General features: G+C 55.4%; 1 protein-coding gene across 2 annotated transcripts in view; it reads left to right on the top strand.

Moving 5' to 3' along the window:
* CAPZB (capping actin protein of muscle Z-line subunit beta) overlaps positions 1 to 22,902 on the top strand; it is a gene marked incomplete at both ends in the record, with an annotated part of 123,026 nt that overhangs the window by 72,875 nt on the left and 27,249 nt on the right. For both annotated transcript variants that reach the window (XM_080690477.1, XM_080690478.1), the window contains 2 exons: positions 7,141 to 7,262; positions 12,120 to 12,233. In XM_080690477.1, the coding sequence (XP_080546603.1) occupies positions 7,141 to 7,262; positions 12,120 to 12,233 (236 nt within the window). The remainder of the gene's footprint in view (positions 1 to 7,140; positions 7,263 to 12,119; positions 12,234 to 22,902) is intronic.

Here is a 22,902-nt window from a genome sequence, read left to right as displayed (position 1 = left end):
CAAGGAGATCTGATGAGTACTCCTTTCGGGCAGGTTCTGTCTCCTGGTTGAGAAAGGCAAGACATAAGTAGAGAGAATGCCCACTCCCCAGACCAGAGGGCTCGGGCAGCGGCCAGCAGGTGGGCAGTGCCTGCGTTGCCCCGTGGACACTTCTGGGATTAGAAGCAGGTTAAAGCCGGGCGTGGTGGCACACGCTTGTAATCCCAGCATTCGGGAGGCTGAGACCTGGAGGATCGCGGTTCACGGACAGCCTCAGCTACTTAGTGAGGCCCTCTGCAACTCAGTGAGACCCGGTTTCAAAATCAAGAATAAAAAATAGGGCAGGGGGTGTAGCGCGGAGGTCAAATGCCCCTGGGTTCCATCCCCAGACCCGCAAAAAAAAAAAGAAGAAGGAGGAGGAGGAGGAGGAGGAGGAGGAGGAGGAGGAGGAGGAGGAGGAGGAGGAGGAGGAGGTGAAGGTTAAAAGCACCTTCCTGCTGCTAGGCAGGCTCTAGGAGCCTGCTGGGGTGAGGGCAGGGCCAGCCCTCAGGTCTAAGCAGGGCTAGTCCATGCCCCTGGGGTGTGAAAGTGCAGATCTCTCCATCCAGTTCTGAGGACTGGTGTTCATGAAGCACGGTGCTGGATCATCTCCAGAGGCACTGAGGGACATTCTGGAAGCTTGCTTCTCACTGAGGCAGTTATGGGAGTAGCCCCATTCCCCCAGGGTTTACCGCCACCCACCCACCACACTTAAGTACTGCCAGCATTGCCGGAGGCACAGGACGGCAGCAACTTCTCATCTCTGCCCTGAGGAGCCGGCCACCACAGACCTTGTGGGACCCAAAGGCAAGGTGGGGACGAAGCCCGGGGCCGCCTCTGCCCGGGAGGCTTTGGGCAGTGCTGTGGAAGAGCAGGGATGGCAGGTCAGACTGCCAAGAGTAACTGGGATGTTAGCTGGAGTTGGGGGAGCAAGGGAGGACGGGTGGTCCAGGAGGTTGAACCTCGTTGCAGGAGCCTCCCTGCTATCCGTGGATGGCTGTGGACAGTACTCAGCTCCAAGGCTAAGAGGAGTTCCACCATGAGGGTTCCACTTTTTTGGCGACTGGAAGGGACTTGGATACTGTGCTCTCTCCTCAAACACCAGTACCCAGCCACCAGGCACGGGCGGCCTGGGAGGGACCAGCTCTGCTCCGCACTCAGGCGATAGGATGTGCCCCTGGCTGGGAAGCAGGCCATTTGGTTCGGCTGCAGAAGCTTAGGGCCGCATGTGGACAACGGGAGCCTTGTGTGTGCTGCGTGGACTTGCGCCGGTGATTTTATTTTATTTTTATTTTTATTTTGGTGGTACTGGGGGTGGAACCCAGAGGCTTTCTACCTCCGGGCTATACTCCCAGATCTTTTTTATATTTTATTTGGAAACAGAGTCTCACTAAGCAGCTGAGGCTGGCTTCGAACCCGTGCTATCCTCCTGTCTCAGCCTCCCAAGCGCGGGGATTCCAAGTGTGCGCCACCACGCCCGGCTTGTGATGTTAATTTCTCCTTTCAGTTTGTGTTCTGTGTCCTGCCCCTTCTTGACCTGCTTTAGAAAACTTCCCTGGCCTCGTATCCGGGCTCTGGGCCTCCAGAAGCCTTTGAGTGTCTAGTGTGAACGGCTGGAACTAAACCCAGGAGTTTTGCCGTGGTTATTTATCTCGGGGATGGTTTGGGGAGGGATCATTGTGAGAATGCACTTGTTGTTCATAAGCATCTGCAAAACAAGTAGAACAGCCATTTGTCTGCCGTTGGCTGCTCTGTCTTAATGGCTGTCAGTGGCCCTCGGGGCCGCCCCTGGGCCTTACAGGGGCGAGGCTGTCCTGCAGGCGTGTGCTTGGCCCTCTCAAAGCCAAGCTCGTGCTTCCATCACAGTGCAGTGCTTCTGAGTTTGGAAGTTGCTGGGTCTTAAAAGTTACAGTCACCAAATGAAGAAGATGGCTTGTATTTATACCTAAAGAACATGATCCTGAGTGTCCCTTGGCTGCTAGATGCGAACAGAGGCTGGGTCCGAAGGCGCCGGGGCAGCACCCCTGCGTGCTGCTGGGGCAGCTCTTGGCGGCCAGGGGCTCTTTTCTTACCAGGCTCTGCTCGGTGGAGGGTGCAAAAGCCCCCAGCCCCAGGCTCCCCCTGGGCTGCTCAGGCAGTCCTTGAGGCTCCCCCCACCCGTCCCCTCCCTTCCCTCCATTGATCCTTCCACGCGTGTCCTGGTAGCCTGATGGGTGGGAGCAGCTTGCCTTGTGGCCCCAGTGGGCCCCGTGCTTCGGAAGAGCTAGGTCAAGGTTTGGGTAAGAGCCCAGTCCTCTCCACCTTCCATCGCACAGCCTCCTGCGCTTGGGCTTCCTCATCCACAGGCCAGGGGATTCTGCCAGCCCTCGAGGCTGTCGTCCTGCAGCAGCATGGGACCCCTCTGCTCAGGGAGCGCTCGCTCCTCCCTGCCCCCTGGGTAGCACAGACAGCTGTGTCCGGGAGGCACTCTTGGAATGCACTGCTTCCTGGCCCAGTGCTTCCCCAACAGATTTAAGGCTGAGAGAGAGAACTTGTGTCTCCTCCAGGCTGAGTAATGGCACGGGGCACCTCTCCTACCCGCCCTGTGGGTGGTACCTACCTAGCTAGCAGGGCCAGGAGCCCTTGTTCCTTTTAATATGCCCACGTGAATGTGCTGTTATGAATAAACAAAAACTTTGTGCATGACACTGGAGATTGAATCCAGGGTTGGTCGTACCTTTGAGGGACAACCCCAAGCCCTGTTTTATTTTAAAAATTTGTGTGGGGGTACTAGGGATTGGACCCAGGGACATTTACCTCTGAACTACACCCTCAGTTTTATTTATTTATTTGTTTATTTATTTATTTACGGGTCTGGGGATGGAACCCAAGGGCATTTGGCCTCTGAGATATGCCCCCTGCCTTATTTTTTATTCGTTATTTTGAAACAGGGTCTCATTGAGTAGCTGAGTGAGGCAGAGGGCCTCACTAAGTAGCTGAGGCTGTCCGTAAACCGCGATCCTCCTGTCTCAGCCTCCCAAATGCTAAGATTACAAGCATGCGCCACCACGCCCGGCTATTTTTTATTTAAAAACAGAATCTAAGTTGTTGAGTCTGGCCTCAAGCCTGTGATCCTCCTTTCTCAGCCTCCCAAGTAACAGGGCTACAGGCATGTGCTGCTGCTCCAGGCTTGAAAACTTTTAAGAAAAGCCAGGAGGTCCTCACGGGGGAGGGGGAGTGGCCCACATGGGTCTCGCAAGGTGCCACCGCTCTGTTCTCACTCTTGCCCAGGTTCCTCCCCCAGCAGCGCTGTTGGGCTCCTTGTCCCCTGGAGACCTCCCCCCTCGATCCTCTCTGTCGTCCATAGTTATCCCCAAGCCACTCCCGAGGCCACCGATTCCCCGGCCAGTGCCTTAGGTTGCATGCCCTTGCCACTCTGGGTGGCTCCTGGATGCAAACTTCCCTGTCTCTGGACCATTTCCATTCCTGGATCTGCCCGCTGGAGTGGCCACATGTGTCCACTGTCCGTGGTAAAATCCTTGCACCTTGCAGGGTACCTGCAGCAAACACACAGTTAATTAGAACGAGCGACTTTCCAGGTGGGGGTCACAACCCCTAGTTCCTGGGTTTTAGGAGGTCACACTCAGCCAGGAAACAGCAGAGCTGGGCTTGAACCTGTGTTTGATTTCACAGTGTTGTGTGTTTCCCATGCTGGCACAGCCCCACACCCAGCTTATTTTATTACTTTATTCTATATCTTGTGGTGTTGGGGATGGAGCCCAGTGCCTTGTACATGGTAGACAAACACTGGGCTACATCTCCAGCCCTTGTTTTTTGTTTTGTTTTAATTTTTTTTTTTTTTAAGTAAGTTTGGGGCTTGGAAAAAAGTAAAAGAAGAGGTTGTAAACGGAGCCCTCTGCTGGCCACGTGGAGCTCAGGCAGCCGACGTGCCCCCGTGGGATGATCTGGTGGGGGTGGGGCACCAGGCCCTCCCAGCCCTGATTTAGCCAGCGTTACTCCTCTGAGCGTGCACCCAAGCAAACAGGGCCTGTTTTCGATTCTTATCTCTCTGGTGCTGGGCTCTCGGCCAGCGGGCTGATCAAAAAATGGAATGTGTTCATTTGGCCATTTTTTAAAAAACCAAGGTACAAGGGTGCACTTTTTAGAGACAAGGCCGCCATGGATTAGATTATCCATGGACTTGAACGGGTCTGGCTTTGGTGCTTTTTTTCTAAGGGTTCATCTCAAGTTTCTTTTTCTGGTTGAACAATTTTTTTCAACATTAATAACTAATGGAGGAGAGGAAGAAGCAAAGTAGAACCATATGGCAGGCAAACCCGGAAACTTCTGATTTGTATCTCCGCTCATGTGATCAGCTGTTGGGTCAGATAGTGGAGAAGTGTTCAGTCCAGGCAAAAGAAGCAGGCAGCGCCCTGTCCTGCTGCGCTCCGTAGAGGCTGGCTCCGAGCTGTGGCTCTGGGTGGCGTGCTCTCTGAGGCCCTGCTTCCTCCTCCTGTAGACTAGGGATCCGCACTTAGAGCTTTTTGCAGGCCAGAGGAGATGGTAGGGTAGACTCGATGCACTGTGCCTGGCACCCCTCTCTAGCATGGTCACCATAGAGATTTTTAAGTGGGTGGGTCTCACTGAGTGTCCAGGCTGGCCTTGCACTCGCAGTCCTCAGTGTACCCCCACGCCTGGCTAAGTGTTCTTTTGTATTTCATTTCATTTTTTTTGTTGTCGTGCTGGGAGCTGACCCAGTGCGTGCTCGGTAAGCAAGAGTGACCACTGAGCCACGCCCCAGCGCGGGTCATTTTATGGAGGCGTCACTCAAGGCAGTTGCCGATGGCGCCGCGACCTCTCCCTCAGCGTCCACCTTCTCTTTTTTCTCTCCCCGCCCTCTTCACTTTATTCCCATCCCCCGTCTTTCCCGGGCCCCCCTGGACCATGGGCAGGCTGTGGTGGCTCCTGCTCCCCGGGTGTGGCCACCTCCCTGGTAGTGGAGCTGAGGGGCACTGTCCAGGCCAGCGCAGTGTCTGGCTCCAGGGCGCTGGGGTTACGCTTAGAGCTTGGGTTGGCCTCTCACCCTCAGCACTTTGCGAGCCTGCCTCACATGGGTCAGGAGCAGTTCAGATGGCCAGCCTGAGGGAAACCACCAGGCCATTGGTGCTGGGGGTGTGACTGGAGGTAGAATGCGCACACGCGCGCGCACACACACGCACACACGAGCCCGAGAAGAGATGAGCTTGGGCAGCGGTCCAGTGGTATCAATGGAGAGCCCTCTAGGGGCGCTGGGACGTGATAGGCAGGCACACGGGTGCCCAGGGTAGTTTGACTGAGCCCCACAGCACAGCCACCCACCTCCAGACCCACCTACCTCGGGTGGAAGCTGAGGCCCCCCCTTTCCCTAGCCAGGCTTCCCAGGCAAGGGCCCTCCGGCCTTAATTGAGCAACCTGGGTCCTGCAAGCCACGAGGGTGCGGCCTTGGCGTGTTTCATCCTTCCCCTTAGAAACCAGGGTGCGGCGTGAGGGGGGGGGGGCGTTCTGGCGTCAGCCAGCCCTGAATTGAATTTCAGTCTCCACTGCTCCAGGGCTGTGTGGCACTTGGGCAACACACTGGCTTTGGGCCTCAGTCCTGTAATCTATACAATGGGAACGGTGCATGCCCCTGCCCAGCACGAGAGTGGGCTTCTAACTACACAGTGTGCTGTGTGGGCAGGGGCAGCATGGTGCGTGCTACGCAGCAGGCACTTGGAAGGAGAACAGGTAGAGCTCTGCACTAAAACTCACTTGGAAAACAGCCCCGCTTGTCTGTCTTCTGGGGGAGGGTGGCACACATGGAGAAGGTTCTGGAAGCCAGCACACCATGTGCAGGGTCGGTGGCATATACATATCCTCCATGTACAGATGGTCTTACTCAGGGAGGTGTGCCGCGGGTGCCTCTAATCCCAGTACTTGTGAGGCTGAGACTAAGGATCACAGGTTTGAGACCAACCTTGGCAATTTAGCAAGACCTTGGTGCAAAGTAGAAAATAAGAAGGGCTGGAGTGTGGCTTGGAGGTAGCATGCCCTTGGGCTCAGTCCCCAGCGCCCACCCCCATGCACACCCAAGACCATTTGCACCAAGGCCACCGTCCCTGTGACCCGTGAGGTGGGAGTTTCCAGATGTGCCTTCCCAGCTGAGTTCCGCTGCGCCAACTCCCACAGAGGCTGTGGCCTCTGGTCTTGGCGCGGTGGCGAGACCTTGAGGAGGGCGTCCCCCTCTGCGGGTTGTCTCAACACGTGGTTTTGCTTTTCTGCTGGGAAGGGTCATGGGTGCCCGGCAGCCACTTGCCTAATGAGCGATCTGGCAGCCCCCTGAGCCCAGGCCTGTGAAGAAAGTCAGTCGGCCCTAAAATATGGCCCAGAAGTGGCGCGCGCTGGAGGCATCCATTTCTGAGGGTGCAGACATCGCTTCCTGGAATGTCCGGTAGACATGGCTGTCTAAGTTGGGAGGCAGCAGGGGCGCAGTCCCAATGGGCAGCCTTTCCCTGAGGCTGGCTGACCTGCTGGGCCGTCCCAGGCAGAGCCGCCAGGGATGATCCAGCCGGGGCTCCCCTGTGTGGAGCCAGTGCAAAGCCGGCTTCTCAGCAGACAGGCTGACCATGCAGGCCAGCTTGGTAATGCTTGGCCAGGGGCCCAGAAAAGTGCTGGGAGCCCCAGCCAGCAGGGGGCCCGTGGGAGTGCCCCAGCACGGACGGTTACTCCTCTCAGAGTTCTTTGGATTCCTGTGTATTAGAAATGTCTGCCTTTGTCTTGGGACTTGGGCTTGCCCTCTGCCCACCAGACCTGTACCAAGCATACACGTGCTGAGGTTTACTAGACCACCCTGGCGGCCAGGTAATTAAAGCTGCACACGGTTTTTGGAAGGAAGACTGTATTGGAAATCACGCTCCACTGTAATTCAAGAACAGGTTTCTTTATAGAGAGACACGGTTGGTGTCAGCCACATGTGGAAAAGAAAAGAACAGGCCTGTAACTTTGGCAGGACACCAAGGGCCAGATGTTAAATGCACTGACCACAAGGTGGCTGCAGTTACCACTCACCAGCCTGGGTTTGAGGTGTCTTCTAACCACGGTTTCTACCTGTCCCTTTCTTTCTGCCAGGTCCCCAGCCTATGTGAAGACCTCCTGTCTTCTGTTGACCAGCCACTGAAAATCGCCAGAGACAAGGTGGTGGGAAAGGATTACCTTTTGTGTGACTACAACAGAGATGGGGACTCCTATAGGTGAGCTCGCGCCCTGGGTGCCCCACCGCGGGCAGCACCGCTGGACGGGGACAGGCTGGGCCCACCCACCCGTCTTTCCGTCTGCCTTCTCTTCCTCCCCTTGCCCTTCCTCCTCTGGCTGTGCACCCAGTCAACAGCAGGTGTACACAGAGCGCCTCTGGTGGCGGAGATGGAGGCACGGAGGCTCTTGCAGGTTACTGGGAGAGCAGCCGCTCCCCCTGTGGTGCGAGTCCTGCAGAAGGCAGCTTCAGGCTGTGCACCCAGTGTCCTCCAAAGGCAGGGAGGGCCCATCTGGGTGAGCAGGATCTGGTCCAGCTCTGTCAGATATGCATCTCCCCTCTCCGCACCATGCTGAGGGCTGCGGATAGCTAAGGTGATGATAGCCCTGCCCTGGGGAGAAGTTTAACAACAGATGACCCTTGGCTGGTCCATGCAGCTGATGCAGTTTCTTCAGGGATGGGGAAGCACAGAGACGTGGTTGATCCAGAAGGACGTCCTGGAAGGGTGATGTCTGAGGGTTTTTTCCATTCAGCACTGCGGATTAAACTCAGGTTCTTGAAAATATTCTACCACAGAGCTGTTCCTCTACACCTCCCCCCCTTTTTGCGGTACTCAGGATGGAACCCAGAGGCATTCTACCTTTGAGCTATATCCCCAGCCCTATTTTTTTTCCCTTTATTTTGAAATAGGGTCTCACTGAGTTGCAGAGGGGCTCACTTAAGTAGTAGCTGAGGCTGATCCTCCTGTCTCAGCCTCCCAAATGCTGGGATTACAAGTGTGCGTTATCATGCCCAGCCCTCCGGCCCTTTTTTTTTTTACTAAGTCACTGAGGCCGCCCTTGAACTCGAAATCCTCCTGCTTCAACCTGCAAGTAGCTGGAATTACAGGAGCATGGAGTTTATGCCCAAGAGTGGGAATCCCCGCAGCAGCCCAGATTTTCCATGATGACAGCAAGTGACCACCTCGGCCACCTCAGAGAGTGGTGGAGGACATAGTGTACTTTGGGGTCACTGGAGGCCACGTGGGCTCAGTTCTAAAGTTTCCCCTGGTGCTCCCAGTGTGTGGGTGGGGGAGGGCGTCAGAAGAAAATGGCTTGGAGTTAGCCAGCGTGGGCTCCTGACCAGCACCGCCCATGACACAGGGACTGTGAGGAACCATTTGGCGCTGGTCTTTGTTTTCTTGTCTATAAAACAGAAATGACAGTACCCGTTCACTTGAGCTGCACGAGCAGACGCAGCTTTCTGTGCCGCAGCGTGTGCTGCGTAGCAGGCGCTGTTCTAGGTCTTTGTGCTTGGCGCCTGCGTCTTAGGAGAGGCCAGACAGTAGGCACAGGCGTAAGCAATACAACTGTGAACGTTGTCACAGAAGGGGAGACAGGACAGGTAGGCAGGAAGGCTTTCCTCTAGCATGGTGTCAGAGTGAGGAAGTGCGGCCACACCACGGGTCTGGCAGAGGGCTTTCCAGGCGCCAAGGCCCTGGGTGGAGGCGAGCTTCTGGGGTCAGGCCAGCCGAAGGCAGCGGCGTGGGGGCGAGGTAGAGGTGTGGCTAGGCACTCAGGGCCTCGAAGGCCAGACTGAGGCCTGTTGGGGAGAGTGAAAGAAATAACACACAGGAAGTGCTGAGCAGCATGGAGCTTGTCATGTACTTAAAAGGTTTAGTTAATCCTAACTCTTTACCCGGCTAGATACTACCTTATGGTCATATCCCTTCCTAGCTTCAAGTGGAACTTAGGCAGCAGGTGTATGTTGGCCTGACTGGGCTGTGATCACCCAGAGCAGAGCTGGGGAGGAGTGTGTGCCTGCAGTGGGTGCTGCAGGCGTGGGCATGGACCGTGGAGCGGCGGGGTACGAGGGCCGATGGCGGGGCCTTGGGTCTGAGCAGCTGGCATCCGGGGACACCATTGATAGAAGCCCAGGTCTGAGGACACCTTATGCTTGAGATGCCTGGATCAAAGTGCAGGTGCCAGGTGGGCACATACACAATCCAGTCCCTACAGAGGGACCCGGCTGTCGGCAGCCCAGCATAGAGCAGGTCAAGTTCACAGTGTGGCGCACAGGTAGGGTCCCTTTCAGGAGTCTCCCAAAAGTGTGTAGAACAGCCCCAGAGGGAGAAGTCCAAGGAAGGTGGCCAGGGGAACGGCAGAGACTTCCTGCAGAGGCAGGCCTTCAGCCCATCTTCATCCTCACTGTGAACTCTGATCGTTTCCTCTCCCACCTGAGAGCTGGGAGAGGCCGTCGCTCCACTGGAGGCTGGGGGTGGGATCAGGCGCGCGCCCGCCAGAGCGGCCCCCGGGGTCTGAGCCCTTGCAGAGCAGTGTGGGCTGCCGAGGCAGAAAGCTTGTCTTTCCTCTTCCCCTTCTCAGTATGAAACTTCAAGGTCTTCTGATTTTCTCCACACATTTCCATCCTGTGTTTGATCCTTCGCTTAAATGAGATCCGTATGGCGTGACCGCTGCCAGCAGCACTGTTTGAAACCTGTTAGCTGAAACAGAAAGCCTTCTCGGGGGAAATGAAAGCCCTGACTTTTGAAATCTAAGCGTTCCTGTCCATCTGTCTTTTCTCAAATGACCTCCATTTAAGCTCTTAAATGTGTTCTGAGTGCCCCTTCCACTAAGAATATTCTGGGTAATGTTATGATTTTTCCCCCAGCTACAATTACCCCGGCTCCAGGACTAACAGCTTGAAATGCTGTCGTCTGTGCGCCAGGAGAAATGTGAGTTCCAGGCTTCTTGAAAACTCCAGGCCCCCAGTCTGCAAGAAGACGGGCTCTTGCCTTCAAATGAGAGCCTGTTGGGTGGGTCTTCAGGCCCGCAGGACGGCCGCGCTGTTTAGCGGCGGCTCAGGAGTGTGCCACGGAGTCTGTAAGGGAGCCGGGGCAAGTGGGCGCTCACGGTCACACTCCACAGGCCACCCGCTCCCTTCTCCTGACCCTCACACAGAAAGAACAGGCCTCCTTCCCACGTAGATGGTGGTGGTGGTGGTGACACCCTCAGCTGCATCCTTACCTCTGAGATCTGGTGAGAGGCCTGTGTGGGTTCTATTTATTTGTTGAGACAGGGTCTGTTGCCCAAGTGGTCTCCAGCTCTTGCTCTCAAACGCTTTAGCCCCGTACGTAGCTGGCACCTGTAGACATGCACCACCATGCTGAGTTCTCCCCCCTCCAATACTCCCATGTCCCTGGGCAGAAAGAACTGAAAGTGGCTCCATCTGTTGGCGTGGAGGACCACCTGCAGGGCCCATCCTTCTCACCCCCTGCTGTAAGGCTCCAGCAGCAGACATGGACAGCTGAGCTTAAAGGCAGACAGCCGATTCTCTTCCTCAAGCTCCCCAGGAGCCAGGGCAGTGTGAGGGCCACACCCAGGTGGAGGGAGTAGTCACCTGCTTTAGGGGAGAAGGTCAGGAATTAAATCGGAGTTGGGTTTTCTCCTTTTTTTCTTTTTCTGTGGTGGTCAGCTATAACTCCTTCCTGAAGACCCTTGAGGGGACAACTGTGTCTCTTCCCACTATGCTTTGTGTGTTTCAGCAAAAGCGTGGACCTCCACCCAAGGGCAGCTTAGTCTAGTTTCATTCTCAGTCTGATTTGCTAATGTAGCTGCCTGGTGGAGCAGAGAATGCCAGGAAGAAAGACATTTGTGCACAGAATCCTTTAAAACTGGGATTCAAGAGACAACCGTAATGCCTTTCTTTCCCCACTAACATCAGTCCCAGTTCAAAGGGTCTTTAGAGTCCCCAGTGGTGCAAAGGTTTGTGGTCTACAGAAAAACAGACAGGGTAGTGCGGGTTTTTTGTGGTGGAAGCATCATGGTGTTCACAGACTCAGGAGCACAAAGGCTCCAGCTGTCATGCCACGTGCCTATAATCCCAGGGACTTGGGCGGCCAAGGCAGGATTGCAAGTTCTAGGCCTCTCTCCTCAACTTTACTTGTCTCAAAGTCAAAACAAAAAGGTCTTGGGTACAGCCCAGTGGTAGAGTGCCCCTAGTTCTGATCCCTAGTGCTACTTAGGAAAAAAAAAATGCAGGCTTTTTCCAAGCTTCATCCTGTCTTCTCCTCCTCCTTTTACCCCTCACACCTTTTTAATTCTGCTTCTCTGAACCTCAGCCTGTGAACTCCACCTGCAGGAACTAATGAGTAGACTTTTTCCTTTTAACTCCTTTCCCAGATCTCTGTGTGACTGAATGCTTTCCTGATGTGGCAAAATACATCTTAAGAAATGTAGCAATTTTGGGGACTGCAAAACAAGGCTGGTTCTCATTACCTTGCGGTCTTCACGTGTGCACGGCCCTTGGGTGTTGGAAAAACTACCCGCAGTCCACCTGGAGAGCCCAGGCAGTCAGGTTTCCGCTGTGATCAGCGTTTCCCGTGGATCAGGTCGCCTGCCTGCTTCTGTGCCTGACAGCTCTCTTCTTGGACTCTCTGTGTCAGAAGTCCTGGGGCAGTTCTAGAGCTGCCATCGAGTCGGGGGAGAGGGGATGTCCACTGATCGCTACACAGGCGAACAAAGAGAGAACTTAGGAAGTAGGAAGGAAAGAAGCAGTGTTGTTGCCCTTACCGTGGCCGCTGTGTCTAGGCATCTGACAGTCTTTCTTGGCTCCTTACGCTGCCTTGAGGGTAGCACAGCGCAGCCCCAGTCCACACATGAGGAAGCAGGCTCAGCGCTTAGATAACTTGCTCCTGTTGCACCGCTGGTGAGAGGGGTGCTGGGGGCAGCCCCAGTCGGCCTGCTTCTGAGCCCTGGCCCTGCCTCCTCCAGGAAGCCCTCTGCTGTTGCTGGAGGTCATGCCTGTGCTCCTGAAATGGTATGCTCACTGCTCACAGATTGGGAATGGTTCTCATGACTTCGTCCTTCCTTCCCCCCAGGTCACCATGGAGCAACAAGTACGACCCTCCTTTGGAAGATGGGGCCATGCCGTCTGCTAGGCTGAGAAAGCTGGAGGTGGAAGCCAACAATGCCTTCGACCAGTACCGAGACCTGTGAGTCGCCACCCCTTGCTCTGGCTTTCCCGGGTTGATGGGAAGATGCCAAGCAGTTGCCCTTGAATCTGTGGCCAAAAATCTGAGCCACCCTTAACAGTGCACACGCTCGTTTTGTGATGGAGTCGGTTCTGAGCTGACTTGGCCATAGACTACTGCTCTGTGCAGACCTAATTGTGTGTCTCTCTGCGTCACAGTGCATAGCCGCGGCAAGTACCACGGGGGATGATGGCATGTATTGTGTGTACAACACAGTACCAGATGCTCGCCATACATATTGTCTCAAGGCCTCACAAGTGTAATAGCTAGCCTGGTCTCCCTTTTTCAGATGAAGAAATAAAGGCTCAGAAAGATCAAGGTGTTTGTTCAAGGCAAATAGCAGAGACAGGACTCAAACTCAGATCTACTTCCAAAGACTGCTGGGCTGGGCGCAGCTCAGTGGCAGAGCACTTGTCTAGTGTGCTCAAGGCCTGAGTTTCATCCCCAGCATCACCACAAAACAGTTTGCTGAGAGACCTCTGTTTTGACTGCACCCCTCCGCGTGGACCTGGAGCCCCTGCTACCAGCGTGGTTGCTAGGGCAGGACAGGTTTTGAGGTCTTACACAGTGGGATCATGGCAGCTCCTCTGTCTTCTAATTCCTGAGCTGATCAGGGCCTCGAGTCCTGCCTTCAGAAAGTGTTTTAGCAGCTCTTTTCAGACTCCTCTCTGCTGGAGTCTAATCCTGCCGGCCACCGCCACACCACCAAAGGATTGGTTGCCTAATTAATCACTCTTGCAAGGAAAGGCTCCAGAGAAGGCTGTCTTCTGAAGTGTTTAATCAGTAGACCCTCATTTTAAATTAATGCTACACTGAAAATGCAGCAAAACTGTAAAATATGCACTAGGAATCCAGCACAGACTTCATCGCCGAGGATAGGGGAAGCACCGTGAGAGAAACATGCCAGGCTAGGCAGGTCATGGGAGGTTAGTTTTTGTTTTTTGTTTTGTTTTATCTTTGTTTTTCTTTATTTCTATATAACCCTTAAAAAAAATGTTACGATCACCTCTCGAGCCTTGAGCTGGGTGGGAACTGGCCCTCAGTCTGTGTAGCTCATCCCTGGTCTAGAATGTGGACAAGAAAATGGAAATAAGAGAAATGAAGTCTCTGAACAGCTGAACCTCGCGGCCGTTAGTGTCTTCTCATTCACAGCTCGGTGCTGTAGCATGTAAGAGTCTTTTAAATCCAGTGTGAGGCCGGGCCTGGTGACGCACGCCCGTAACCCCAGTACTTGGGAGCCCGAGACAGGAGCATCACAGCCTCAGCAAGTGGTGAGACTCATCAACCTAGTGAGACCCTGTTTCAAAACAAAAGTAAAGCAGGGCTGGGGGCATAGCCCAGAGGTACAGTACCTCTGTGAGCTCAAGAGTTTAATCCCCAGAACCACCAAAAGGAAAGAGATGCTTCTCGATCTGACGCACATAAGCAAAGCCCACAACACTTAGGCAGATGGATGAGATACAAGGTAGAAACGTCCCTGAGCGCTCCGGGGGCCTTCGGGCCGCACTGTGTCCTGCAGCTTTGCGCTCTGTGTCTGACATGTTCCGAAACGATGCAAGGTCTTAATCCTTGTGAGAACCTCTGGGGAAGATGACCGGGCCCTCGGTTCCACAGATGAGGAGACTGAAGTTCTGGGAGGTTAAACGATTCCCACACGACCATAGGCACAGAGGCAGAGCTGGGATTTGAATTCATGTGCCTAAAAATGCCACAGACTGCTGCTGAGGAGTCGGCCCATTGCTCTGCCATAGTTTGTCTTGTTTTAATGTCACCTTTTACCTGGCCATCTGGGAAGACACCAGTCTAGCTATTCTACGCGAGTGCCCACGCGCGCGGCACACCCATAACCCCAGCAACTCTAGAGGCTGAGGCGGGAGGATCGAAAGTTCAAGGCCAGACTAAGCAACTTAGCAAGACCCTATCTCAGAATAAAGACCTCAGTGGTAAAGTGCCCTTGGGTTCAATCCCCTGTACCACCACAAAAAAAAAAAAAAAAAAAAGAATGCCTCCCTGGAATCACTTTCATATTTAAGTAATAATGCCAATAATGAAGTAATGGCGATGCTGACAGACCCTAGCTCGTGACCAAGGAGCACGCCCCGCGTCGTCCCCTGGTCAGTGGCCCTACAAGCCGGGCGTGGGGCGCACGCCTATAACCCCAGCATTTGGGAGGCTGAGACAGGAGGATCGCGGTTCGCGGACAGCCTAGTGAGACTTACTGAGTCCCCTTGCAACTCAGTGAGACCCTGTTTCAAAGTAAAGAGTAAAAAATCGGGGCTTTGGTTCTATCCCTAGTGCCAAAAAATAAATAAATAAAACGACCCTACAAGAGATGATCCCCTGCCCCTTCCCCTTATAGAAATGAGTTGGCAGATTCAGAAAGGTGAAAGAACTTGCCCAAGTTCCCAAGTCAGTACGTGGTGGAACAGAGAGTATGTAATCATCCTCGGCCAACTCCCGAGTCCAAAATAATGTATTTGGTGAGCATTTGAGTACCTGTCAGTAGCCAGGTGCCAGCCGGGCGTGGTGGCGCACGCTTGTCATCCCAGCATTTGGGAGGCTGAGACAGGAGGATCGCGGTTCGCGGACAGCCTCAGCTACTTAGTGAGGCCCTCTGCAACTCAGTGAGACCCTGTTTCAAAATAAAGAATCAAAAATAGGGCTGGGGATGTAGCTTGGAGGTAGAATGCCCCTGGGTTCCATCCCCAGTACTGAAAAAAAATTAAAAAGGGCCAGACGATCACAAAATGCTATGGATACTGGATGAATGTCATTATTTTTCTTCCTGCCTCCAAGCTATACCCTTAGCTCTTTTTTGTTTTGATTTTTGAAACAGCTTCACTAAGTTGTGGAGGCTGACCTCAAACCAGGGATCCTCCTGTTATAGCCTCTCAAGTACTAAGGCTGTAGGTGTGTACCATTATGCTGGCTCCCAGCCCCCCTTCCTTTTTTTTTTTTTTTTGCATGACCAAGGGTGAAACCCAGGAGCATTCTACCTCCAAGCTGCACCCCTAGCCCTAGGTATTTTTTATTAGTATTCTTTATTTTAAAACAAAGTCTTACTAAGTTGCAGAGAGCCTCACATTAAGTAGCTGGCTGTGAACCACGATCCTATCTCAGCCTCCCAAGTACTAGGATTACACCAAATACTGGAATACCACCACGCCGGCTGTCCTTTTTTATCTTGACAAGGACTCACTGAGCAGCCCAGCCTGGCTTTTGACTTGTTCCCCTCTTGACTTACCCTCCAGAGTAGCTGGATCACAGGTATATGCCGCCTCAGTGGCCTGTGTGTCCGTGTGCCTGGCTTGGGCCACACTCTTCTCTGAAAGCGAACTCACCGGTGCAGTTGAGGGACAGGTGACAGAATGGTTCCTGCCCCTGGCGGGGTTGTCCTGGACATGCCAGGCACTGGGGTTCCGTGCCCGTTTACAAGAACCCAAGCATATCCCGGTGCCGCTCTGCAGGGGAAGGAGGGAGGAGAGGCCGGGGCTCCGTAGAGGAGGACATGGAGGCTCTTCGTTCTTGTACAGTGCACAAAGCCAGGCTCTCCCTGTGTGACAGGAGCCACAGGCCACCAGCTGGACAGTGCTCACGGCTGTCAGTAGGGACACCAGAGTCTCCTGGGTCTCACACCAACCAATATTACCAGTGCTGAGAAACGCCCAAGACGTCGTGTAAGGAGCTGTTCCCCCGCCAGACCACACAGGACGAAACACCTAATTTTCACAGCTAGAAATCATGAAACCAAATTCCTCCTCCTCCTCCTCCTCCTCCTCCTCCTCCTCCTCCTCCTTCTTTTTCTGATGGTACTGGGGTTCCTGGAAACCCTTCTACCTCCAGGCTACACTCCCAGACCTATTTTATATTTTTATTTGGAAACAGGGTCTCTTAAGCCAGAGAGGCTGGCTTTGAAGCTGCGCGATCCTCCTGTCTCCTCCTCCCAAGCACGGGGATTACAAGCGTGCGCCACCACACCCAGCTCCAAATCTCTTGTTGGCTTCCAGGCGTTCTCGTTCCCGGGAATCGTGTGGGGTTGTTGGGGCGCATGTCTGTGGCCCTGGAGGAGCCTGCGCGCTTTCCCTCTGGCTGGGGGCAGAGGCCTGTGGGTCTAGGAGGCCTTGTCCCTGGTGCGGCTCTAGCCACTGAGTGACTCTGCATTCTCTGAACTGCTCCCCGGGATGGCGAGGCAGCGGGTCATGCCCTTCTCTCCATCCTTTGCCCCTCCACTGTTGGCCGTGCCCGAGGACTCATCTGTGGACACCCTGTGAGTGAAGCCACAGTTCTTCCATGGAGCCTTCTATGTCTTCCTCTCACGTGGGCCAACAGGCTCAGGCCGAGGTCTGTGCGAGGGGAGGGGTCAGGCCTGCTGGGAGAAGCTGGATCCTTGGGCACACCCACCCCTGCCAGAAAGAAAGGGGCTGGAGAGCCACCACCTCCAGGGCACCTCCTAGGAGGGCTGGTTTACAAGGCTGCAGCTCCCAGGGCCTGTTCCAGACTAGAGCTGGCCTGTGACCCACAGAGGGGGCATAGGAAGAGCAGACCCACACCCTGTGCTGACCTTCTGGTGGTCCTGGGGTTTGGGGATTTGGAGTCTCTTGTGAATCGCAAAGTCAAGACCGTAACTGGCTTATGCTCAGGTCCCTGGACCCACTCACTCATCAAATGGGCCCAAGGCCACTAAACTCCAGCCACATCAGGAGTCACGGTCCTTCGCTTGCTTATGGACTAAACCTCCCTTTCTACTGAGAAGGCTACACTGGACACAAACAGAAAGCAGGCGGCCTCAGACACCCCCACTTTGCTGGCCGTGGAGTGCGTGCGCCCGGGTGATACCTGTTTGCGGTGGTGAATGATGCGTCATATTCCTTTCCCATTCCCTTCCCATGAGCCTTTTCCCATCCTTCTCTTTGAGGTCCTTCCTGAAAGATGAGGGGGAGGAGACCTCTGTAAGAGGCAGCAGTGGTATGCCCAGGCCTGGAGCTGAAGTGGGATAGGCCAGGCACCCCACCCGCATGGGCCTTTCCAGAGGCACAGGGCACTCGCTGTCTCCCGGGGAGCGGGTGTCTGCCACGGGAGAGAAAATCCTGTGCATGAGACCCAGGGAGGCTCCCTTCTCTTTAGTCCCTGGCTTTGATCCTGGGGTCTGGAAAGCCTTGGACTTTGCAGGGAACTGAGCTAATCACCCACACATGGAGCCGGGGTGGCGGTTGCTATGGCTGGCTCTTGAGCCTCTGGCTCGTGCTCCACGCAGATGCGGAGGCATCCTTGCGCCCGGCCTGTGTGCAGCATGTCTCGGTTATGGACTAACGGGGCTGGCAGTTGGGAGCGTGACTCTTTCCCCAAGGTGGGCAGGGTTGTGGGAGCCCGGGAGCTGAGCTGCCGGGCTCCTCCGCGGCTGCTCTTCGCTGCACTCAGCCCGAGGGCCTCCCATTGCCATCTTTGGGCAGAAAGGGAGCGTGGTTGTCCTTTCTCCCAAGAACAGCCAGAAAGCAGCCGGCAGCACTATCCAGACAGTCCTGCTCTTAGAAGACTCACTTTGCTGGGAATGCGTGGCCACGACAAGCACATTTTGCTGGAGTGCTGGGCCTGGGTGAGGGCATCCCTACGCTGCGGATCCTGGTCCTCAGCGCCTCGGCTGTATCCCTCTCTCCCAAGCCCCAGCATGATTTTCACATCACACTTTACTGTTTAGGCCCAGGTGTAGCCTAGCTCCTCCAGCACAGAAGCTCATCACTTGACCAGAGTGATCGTCTTTCTGGGGAGGGGCCCAGAAGCGGAGCGCTGGACACAGGGTGCACTCAAAGCTGCCAGAGAAACTACTTGATCCAGTGGGAGAGCCACTGCGGCCGCTACGAGCTCCAGGGTCAGCACCTGGACCTTTGGGGTTCCAGAGAAGATGGGGAGCCTGCTCCAGCTCGCACATTGGGTCTTGCCTGGCCCCGGCTGCCACCCTGGTTCTGCCCAAGACCAGATGTTCCAACTGAAGGGTCTGGCACCGCGCTCTTCCAAACATGATTACTCCCATCTGCGCCAGACATCTTGCCCCATGCTCTGCGGTCCTGGACGCTTGGCTTGGGGAGATCATACCTTGGAACATGCGGTTGCAATTTATTGGCCTTATAAGTTAATTTTAGTGGGTGTGCAATTGATCGAAATCAAAGCTTAATGAAGGCCAGAGTCTGGGGGCTGGGGGAGTAGGGTAGGGAGGCTTTTGTGTTCTTCCTTCTTTGGGGCCTGAGATAATCTTCAAACGCTTGAATTAGCTTTTCTAATCAGCCTCCCCGTCTGGAAGAGGTTTACAAAGTGAAACAGACTCGTGTGCCGGGGCAGGCCCCGCAGCCCACGGGCTACTCCAGGAGCAGCTGGGGTGCTTGGTACATGGTTTTCCAGGGTCTCTTCCTCATGGGGCATGTGTCAGAATTGTGGCTGTTTCTCTCCTACTTCCCGACTCTAGTCCAATAACATTTGAGCAACCCTGACCCAGGAGGGGCTGGACAGCCTCATTTGTGAGTGAGTTTGTCGCGTTGTTTTGTTTTGTTTGGTGGTGGTACTGGGGATGGAGGCCAGGGGCTTTCTACCTCCGGGCTATACTCTCAGACCTATATTCTATTTTATTTGGAAACAGGGTCTCACCAAGTTGCTGAGAGCCTCACTAAGTAGCTGAGGCTGGCTTCGGACCTTTGCAGTCCTCCTGTCTCAGCCTCCCAAGCGCAGGGATTATAAGCGTGCACCACCACGCCTGGCTTTTGCATTTATTTTTTGGGTCACTGAAGCTGCGTGTTCCCAGCCCGGGGCCCTGGGCTCCTGGAGGTGACCCCTTGTTCTGGACGTGAGCACTCCGTGTTTTAGGTCTGAGATTTGCAGGTGGTGAGGACAGCTTTTTTGAGGAAACCCTGCAGATATATAAGAAGCAGAAGTGGGGATGCAAAAGGCACAGACCTCCACCATGCACGGCCAGCAAATGCCACAGACCCTCAGAGTGAGGCTGAGGCCAGGCCACAGAATGGGGGGGGGCATGCCTTTAAAAGCCTGCTGACCAGCCTGGGTGCCAGGCTCACAGGCTCTGAGAGGTGCTGTCAGAGGTCTCTGCTGGGGTGGGGGTCCGTGTGGGTGTTTCTGTGTTTCCAGTGGTGGATACGGGGCCACTGGGACAGCCGACTTGGCGAGGTAGCAGGCTGTGTGGTGTTGCTGGCCCCAGGCTGTGCATTAAGGCTGTGGCTCGGTCACCTCCCCAGCGAGACCTCAAGGAAATCTCTGTCTAGAAAGTGGAGTTAATGATTCCCACTCGTCCCACCCCCTGGGGTGCAGCGAGAATGCACGCAGGCGCTGATGGCCCCCATCTGTGGTGACGAGACCAAGTGCTCATGGGTGTGCGACAAGCACGTCCCGAGAGCCTCCCAGGGCTGTGCACTGCTGGTGCGGCCACGATGGCAGACCCAGCCCCGCCCTCAGGAGGCGCTCACAGGAGCAGAGGGTGAGCTTGTCCGCGCATTGGGTAAGTGCTGCAGAAGACCCGAAGCAGGCTCTGCGGGCACAGAGCAGGGCAGACGACAAGGGCGCCAGGGTAAGGTGGCATAGGCCTGTAACCCAGTACTTGGGAATCTGAGACAGGAAGAGTGCAGGTTCACGGCCGGCCTCAGCAACGTAGCAAGACTTAGCAGCCCAGTAAGACGCTGTTTCAAAATAAAAAGTAAAAAGTGGCTGGAGGTAGAGGTAGAATGTTTCTGGGTTCAATCCCCTTGTACCACAATAAAAAAAAAAAGTGGCTACAAGCATGAACTGTACAAACATCATGGTTTGTGCTGAATTCCTCCTTCCCTCCAGGAGTCTGAAGTTTTAATTCATGTTTAAATAAATAAGTGAAACCCTGGCACAAAGCTCTAGGGAGCTCCCCCCCACCCCCGTTGTCACAGTGGCCCCAGCTCCTTGCTGGGGATTAAGCGTGTCTCGTGTGACTTCCCAAGGGCAGCCTGTGAGCTCACACCAGGTTCTCTGGCCTCCTCCCGGGCACCTCCTCTCTGGCTGGTTTGTTCTTCTGCGCCATTGGCTTGGCCACAAGGCCACACCGTGCCAGGTCCAGGGCTGCTCCAAGCATGGCTTCTAACCTCTAACCTCACGTAGCCTTGGACCTGGTGGGAGCCGGGGCATTGTAGAGTGGGGGGGATGGCCTTGGGGCCGTCCCAGAGACAGCGGGCAGTGGGCGGTGGACAGAGATGGGCCTGTCGGGCCGGAGCCGGGTTGTCACTAAAGGGTGCCAGTGGTGGAGCATCAGGGGCTGGAGCAGAGGGCCAGGCAGGGAACACCCGGCTGCTTGTTAAGGGCTGAGCCCTTCCTGCCACCTGACCTGGTGGGGCTGCACTTCAGGGCTCTGGGGCTCTCCCCCAGCAAAGGCGCCAGCCCAGGGACCGTGCCTCAGGAGGCAGAGCGGGGCAGGGGACCGGGAACAAGTGAAGCCAGCACAAAGCAATGTGCAAGAAAGTGCTGGAAGGAGCAGGACCATCGTGTGTGGCAGCTCTGCCCTCCCCACCTCTTCACACCCACCCGTGTCCTTTCCTTGCGCAGCAGGACCAGAGGGACGCTGTGACAAGCACCACTTGCTGGCACCTCGTCGCCAGGGACAGTGGGTGCAGACAGTGAAGTCTCCTCTGGCTTTCAGCTTGCCCGCGTGCAGTTATTGCTTGGGTTTTCACATGTGTTCTTTGTGCCTGCAGCAGGCACACACAGGGTGTCTGAGAACATGCCCTCCCTGCCAGGGCCTCACATGCCACAGCTTTGGGCTTGGGCATAGTGCTGGCAGCCATTACTGGGGACCCAAGGCTCACTGGAGTTGCATCCTTTTGGTTGAGCAGGGAGACAGCTGTGCAGGCCCTTTCGCTTTCCAAGGGGTCCATTCTGCTTCCTGCTCTCCAGTGTGGGCTTGAACGCTCATGCCTTCCTCCTAAGTGGGGCGTCTGCGGTCTCCAGAGCCCTGAAGTGGATTTGAGGCAGGCCTGCCTGCTGCTACCCCTTCATCTGCGCCCGGAGGCTGCGGGCCAGGGACTGGTCGCCTTGGCATGCGCTGTCTTATTTTCATCTGCTAAAAGAAAGCTAAATGGAAACAGGACTGCGTGGAAAACAAGTTCTTTTGTGAACATGATCCCTAGCCAGCATCGGGGACTCTGATCCCTCCTGGATTCTTGGGTTCTCATGCCATGTGGCACTCGGTCACGCTCGAGCTTCTGCGGCCCCTTGCGCTGTGCTGAAGCCCTGCCAGGAGCAGGGCCTGGCTCCCGCCTGGGGTCAGATCCTCCATCTGCCAAGCCCTGTCCTCCCCTGGCTGAGCAGCCTCTGGGTCCGTGTGAACGTAGGCCACTGGTGGAAGTGCCAGGGATCTGGGTCTTGTGAAAACTCTTTGAGGAAAAGAGGATGCTCCTTCCCAGAACCGCCAGTGCGGGGTCCAGCCGTGTGCCCGGCCCCTGGCTGCCCGGCTGGCTCCACCCCACAGCCGTGGCCGCGGCACACAATGGTGAATGTCATGTGTGCGTTCATGGGCTGAAGCCGTCTGCGTTCCTGTGGTGCCTCCCACCACAGCCAGGACAGAGCGAAGGCCTGGGGCCACGGCACCCCCCCAGTCCCGGCCGCCGCCTTGGCTCTGCGCCTCCCCTTCTTCCTGGCCTGCAGTCCTCGCCCTGATGTAAGGCCCTTGTTCCAGAATGGGTTCTCAGCGTTGGGTGGCGGCATGGCTTTGGAGCCCCTGAAGTCCTGACTGTTGATTTGCCCCCGAGGCAGGCGTCTGCACGCATAGCCACGCGGCCAGGCCATTGCGGTGCTGTGCGGATTCTTTATCAGCTCCCCAAACCAGAGCCCTGAGCAGGTTGGCGGCCCCTCCAGCTGCACCATCTTGTCCAGAGGGGCTTTCATTATTCTCTTTAAGTAAAACAGTAAAAGCCTCGTAAAGAGAGGCTATAAAGAGCTGCAGCCGCCGTCCAGATGTGCACTCGTGGCAGGAAAGTCACACATGCCTAAGTCGATCAGCACGCTTGCTCAGGGGCCGCTGCACCTGTGTGTGCTGGAAAGACCCTCTGCAGAATACCTGTCCCGTGTCCGTGGGCAGGCTCTGGGGCACGTTCTATAAACTGCCACAAAAACTGCTGGTCAGCACATGAACAAGCACAGATGGGTTTCCGCATCAGGTGTGAACGTGGCTGGCACAGAGCCAGACGTTGGTCTCCTTCCATTTGTGCGGGGCCAAGTCTGGACCAGCTCACAGTTCAGCCCCCTGTACCTTCTGATGGATGCTTCCTGGGTAGATCAGAACATGTCAGGACTGTGGTCTCCCCAAGCCCAGAGTGGAAGAGAGCTTATGAAAACAGACAGAGGCCAGCACTTCCGGCCCCTCACTTCCCGGCACCTCCCTCCTGTCTCTGTGAGCTTGTTTTCCAGGTGCGCCCTTGAAGGGGTCTGGTGCTCAGCACGAGGGCGCGCACCCCATCATGGCTTCTGGCAGCTCTCTGCACTTGACAGAGGTGGTACCATGGGGCCGCTCCCACGTCCTTTGTTTGGACATGGGACAGCTCAGCTTCTCAACTGTGGTTTGTTTGCAGTCAGAGGATGCAGAAGGGATGTTGGTCTGCGAGGGCAGGGAGGC

The sequence above is a fragment of the Muscardinus avellanarius genome, assembly GCF_963383645.1.
Source record: "Muscardinus avellanarius genome assembly, chromosome: 3".
Classification (NCBI taxonomy): Eukaryota; Metazoa; Chordata; class Mammalia; order Rodentia; family Gliridae; genus Muscardinus; species Muscardinus avellanarius.
This window is presented reverse-complemented; position numbering and strand designations above follow the sequence as displayed.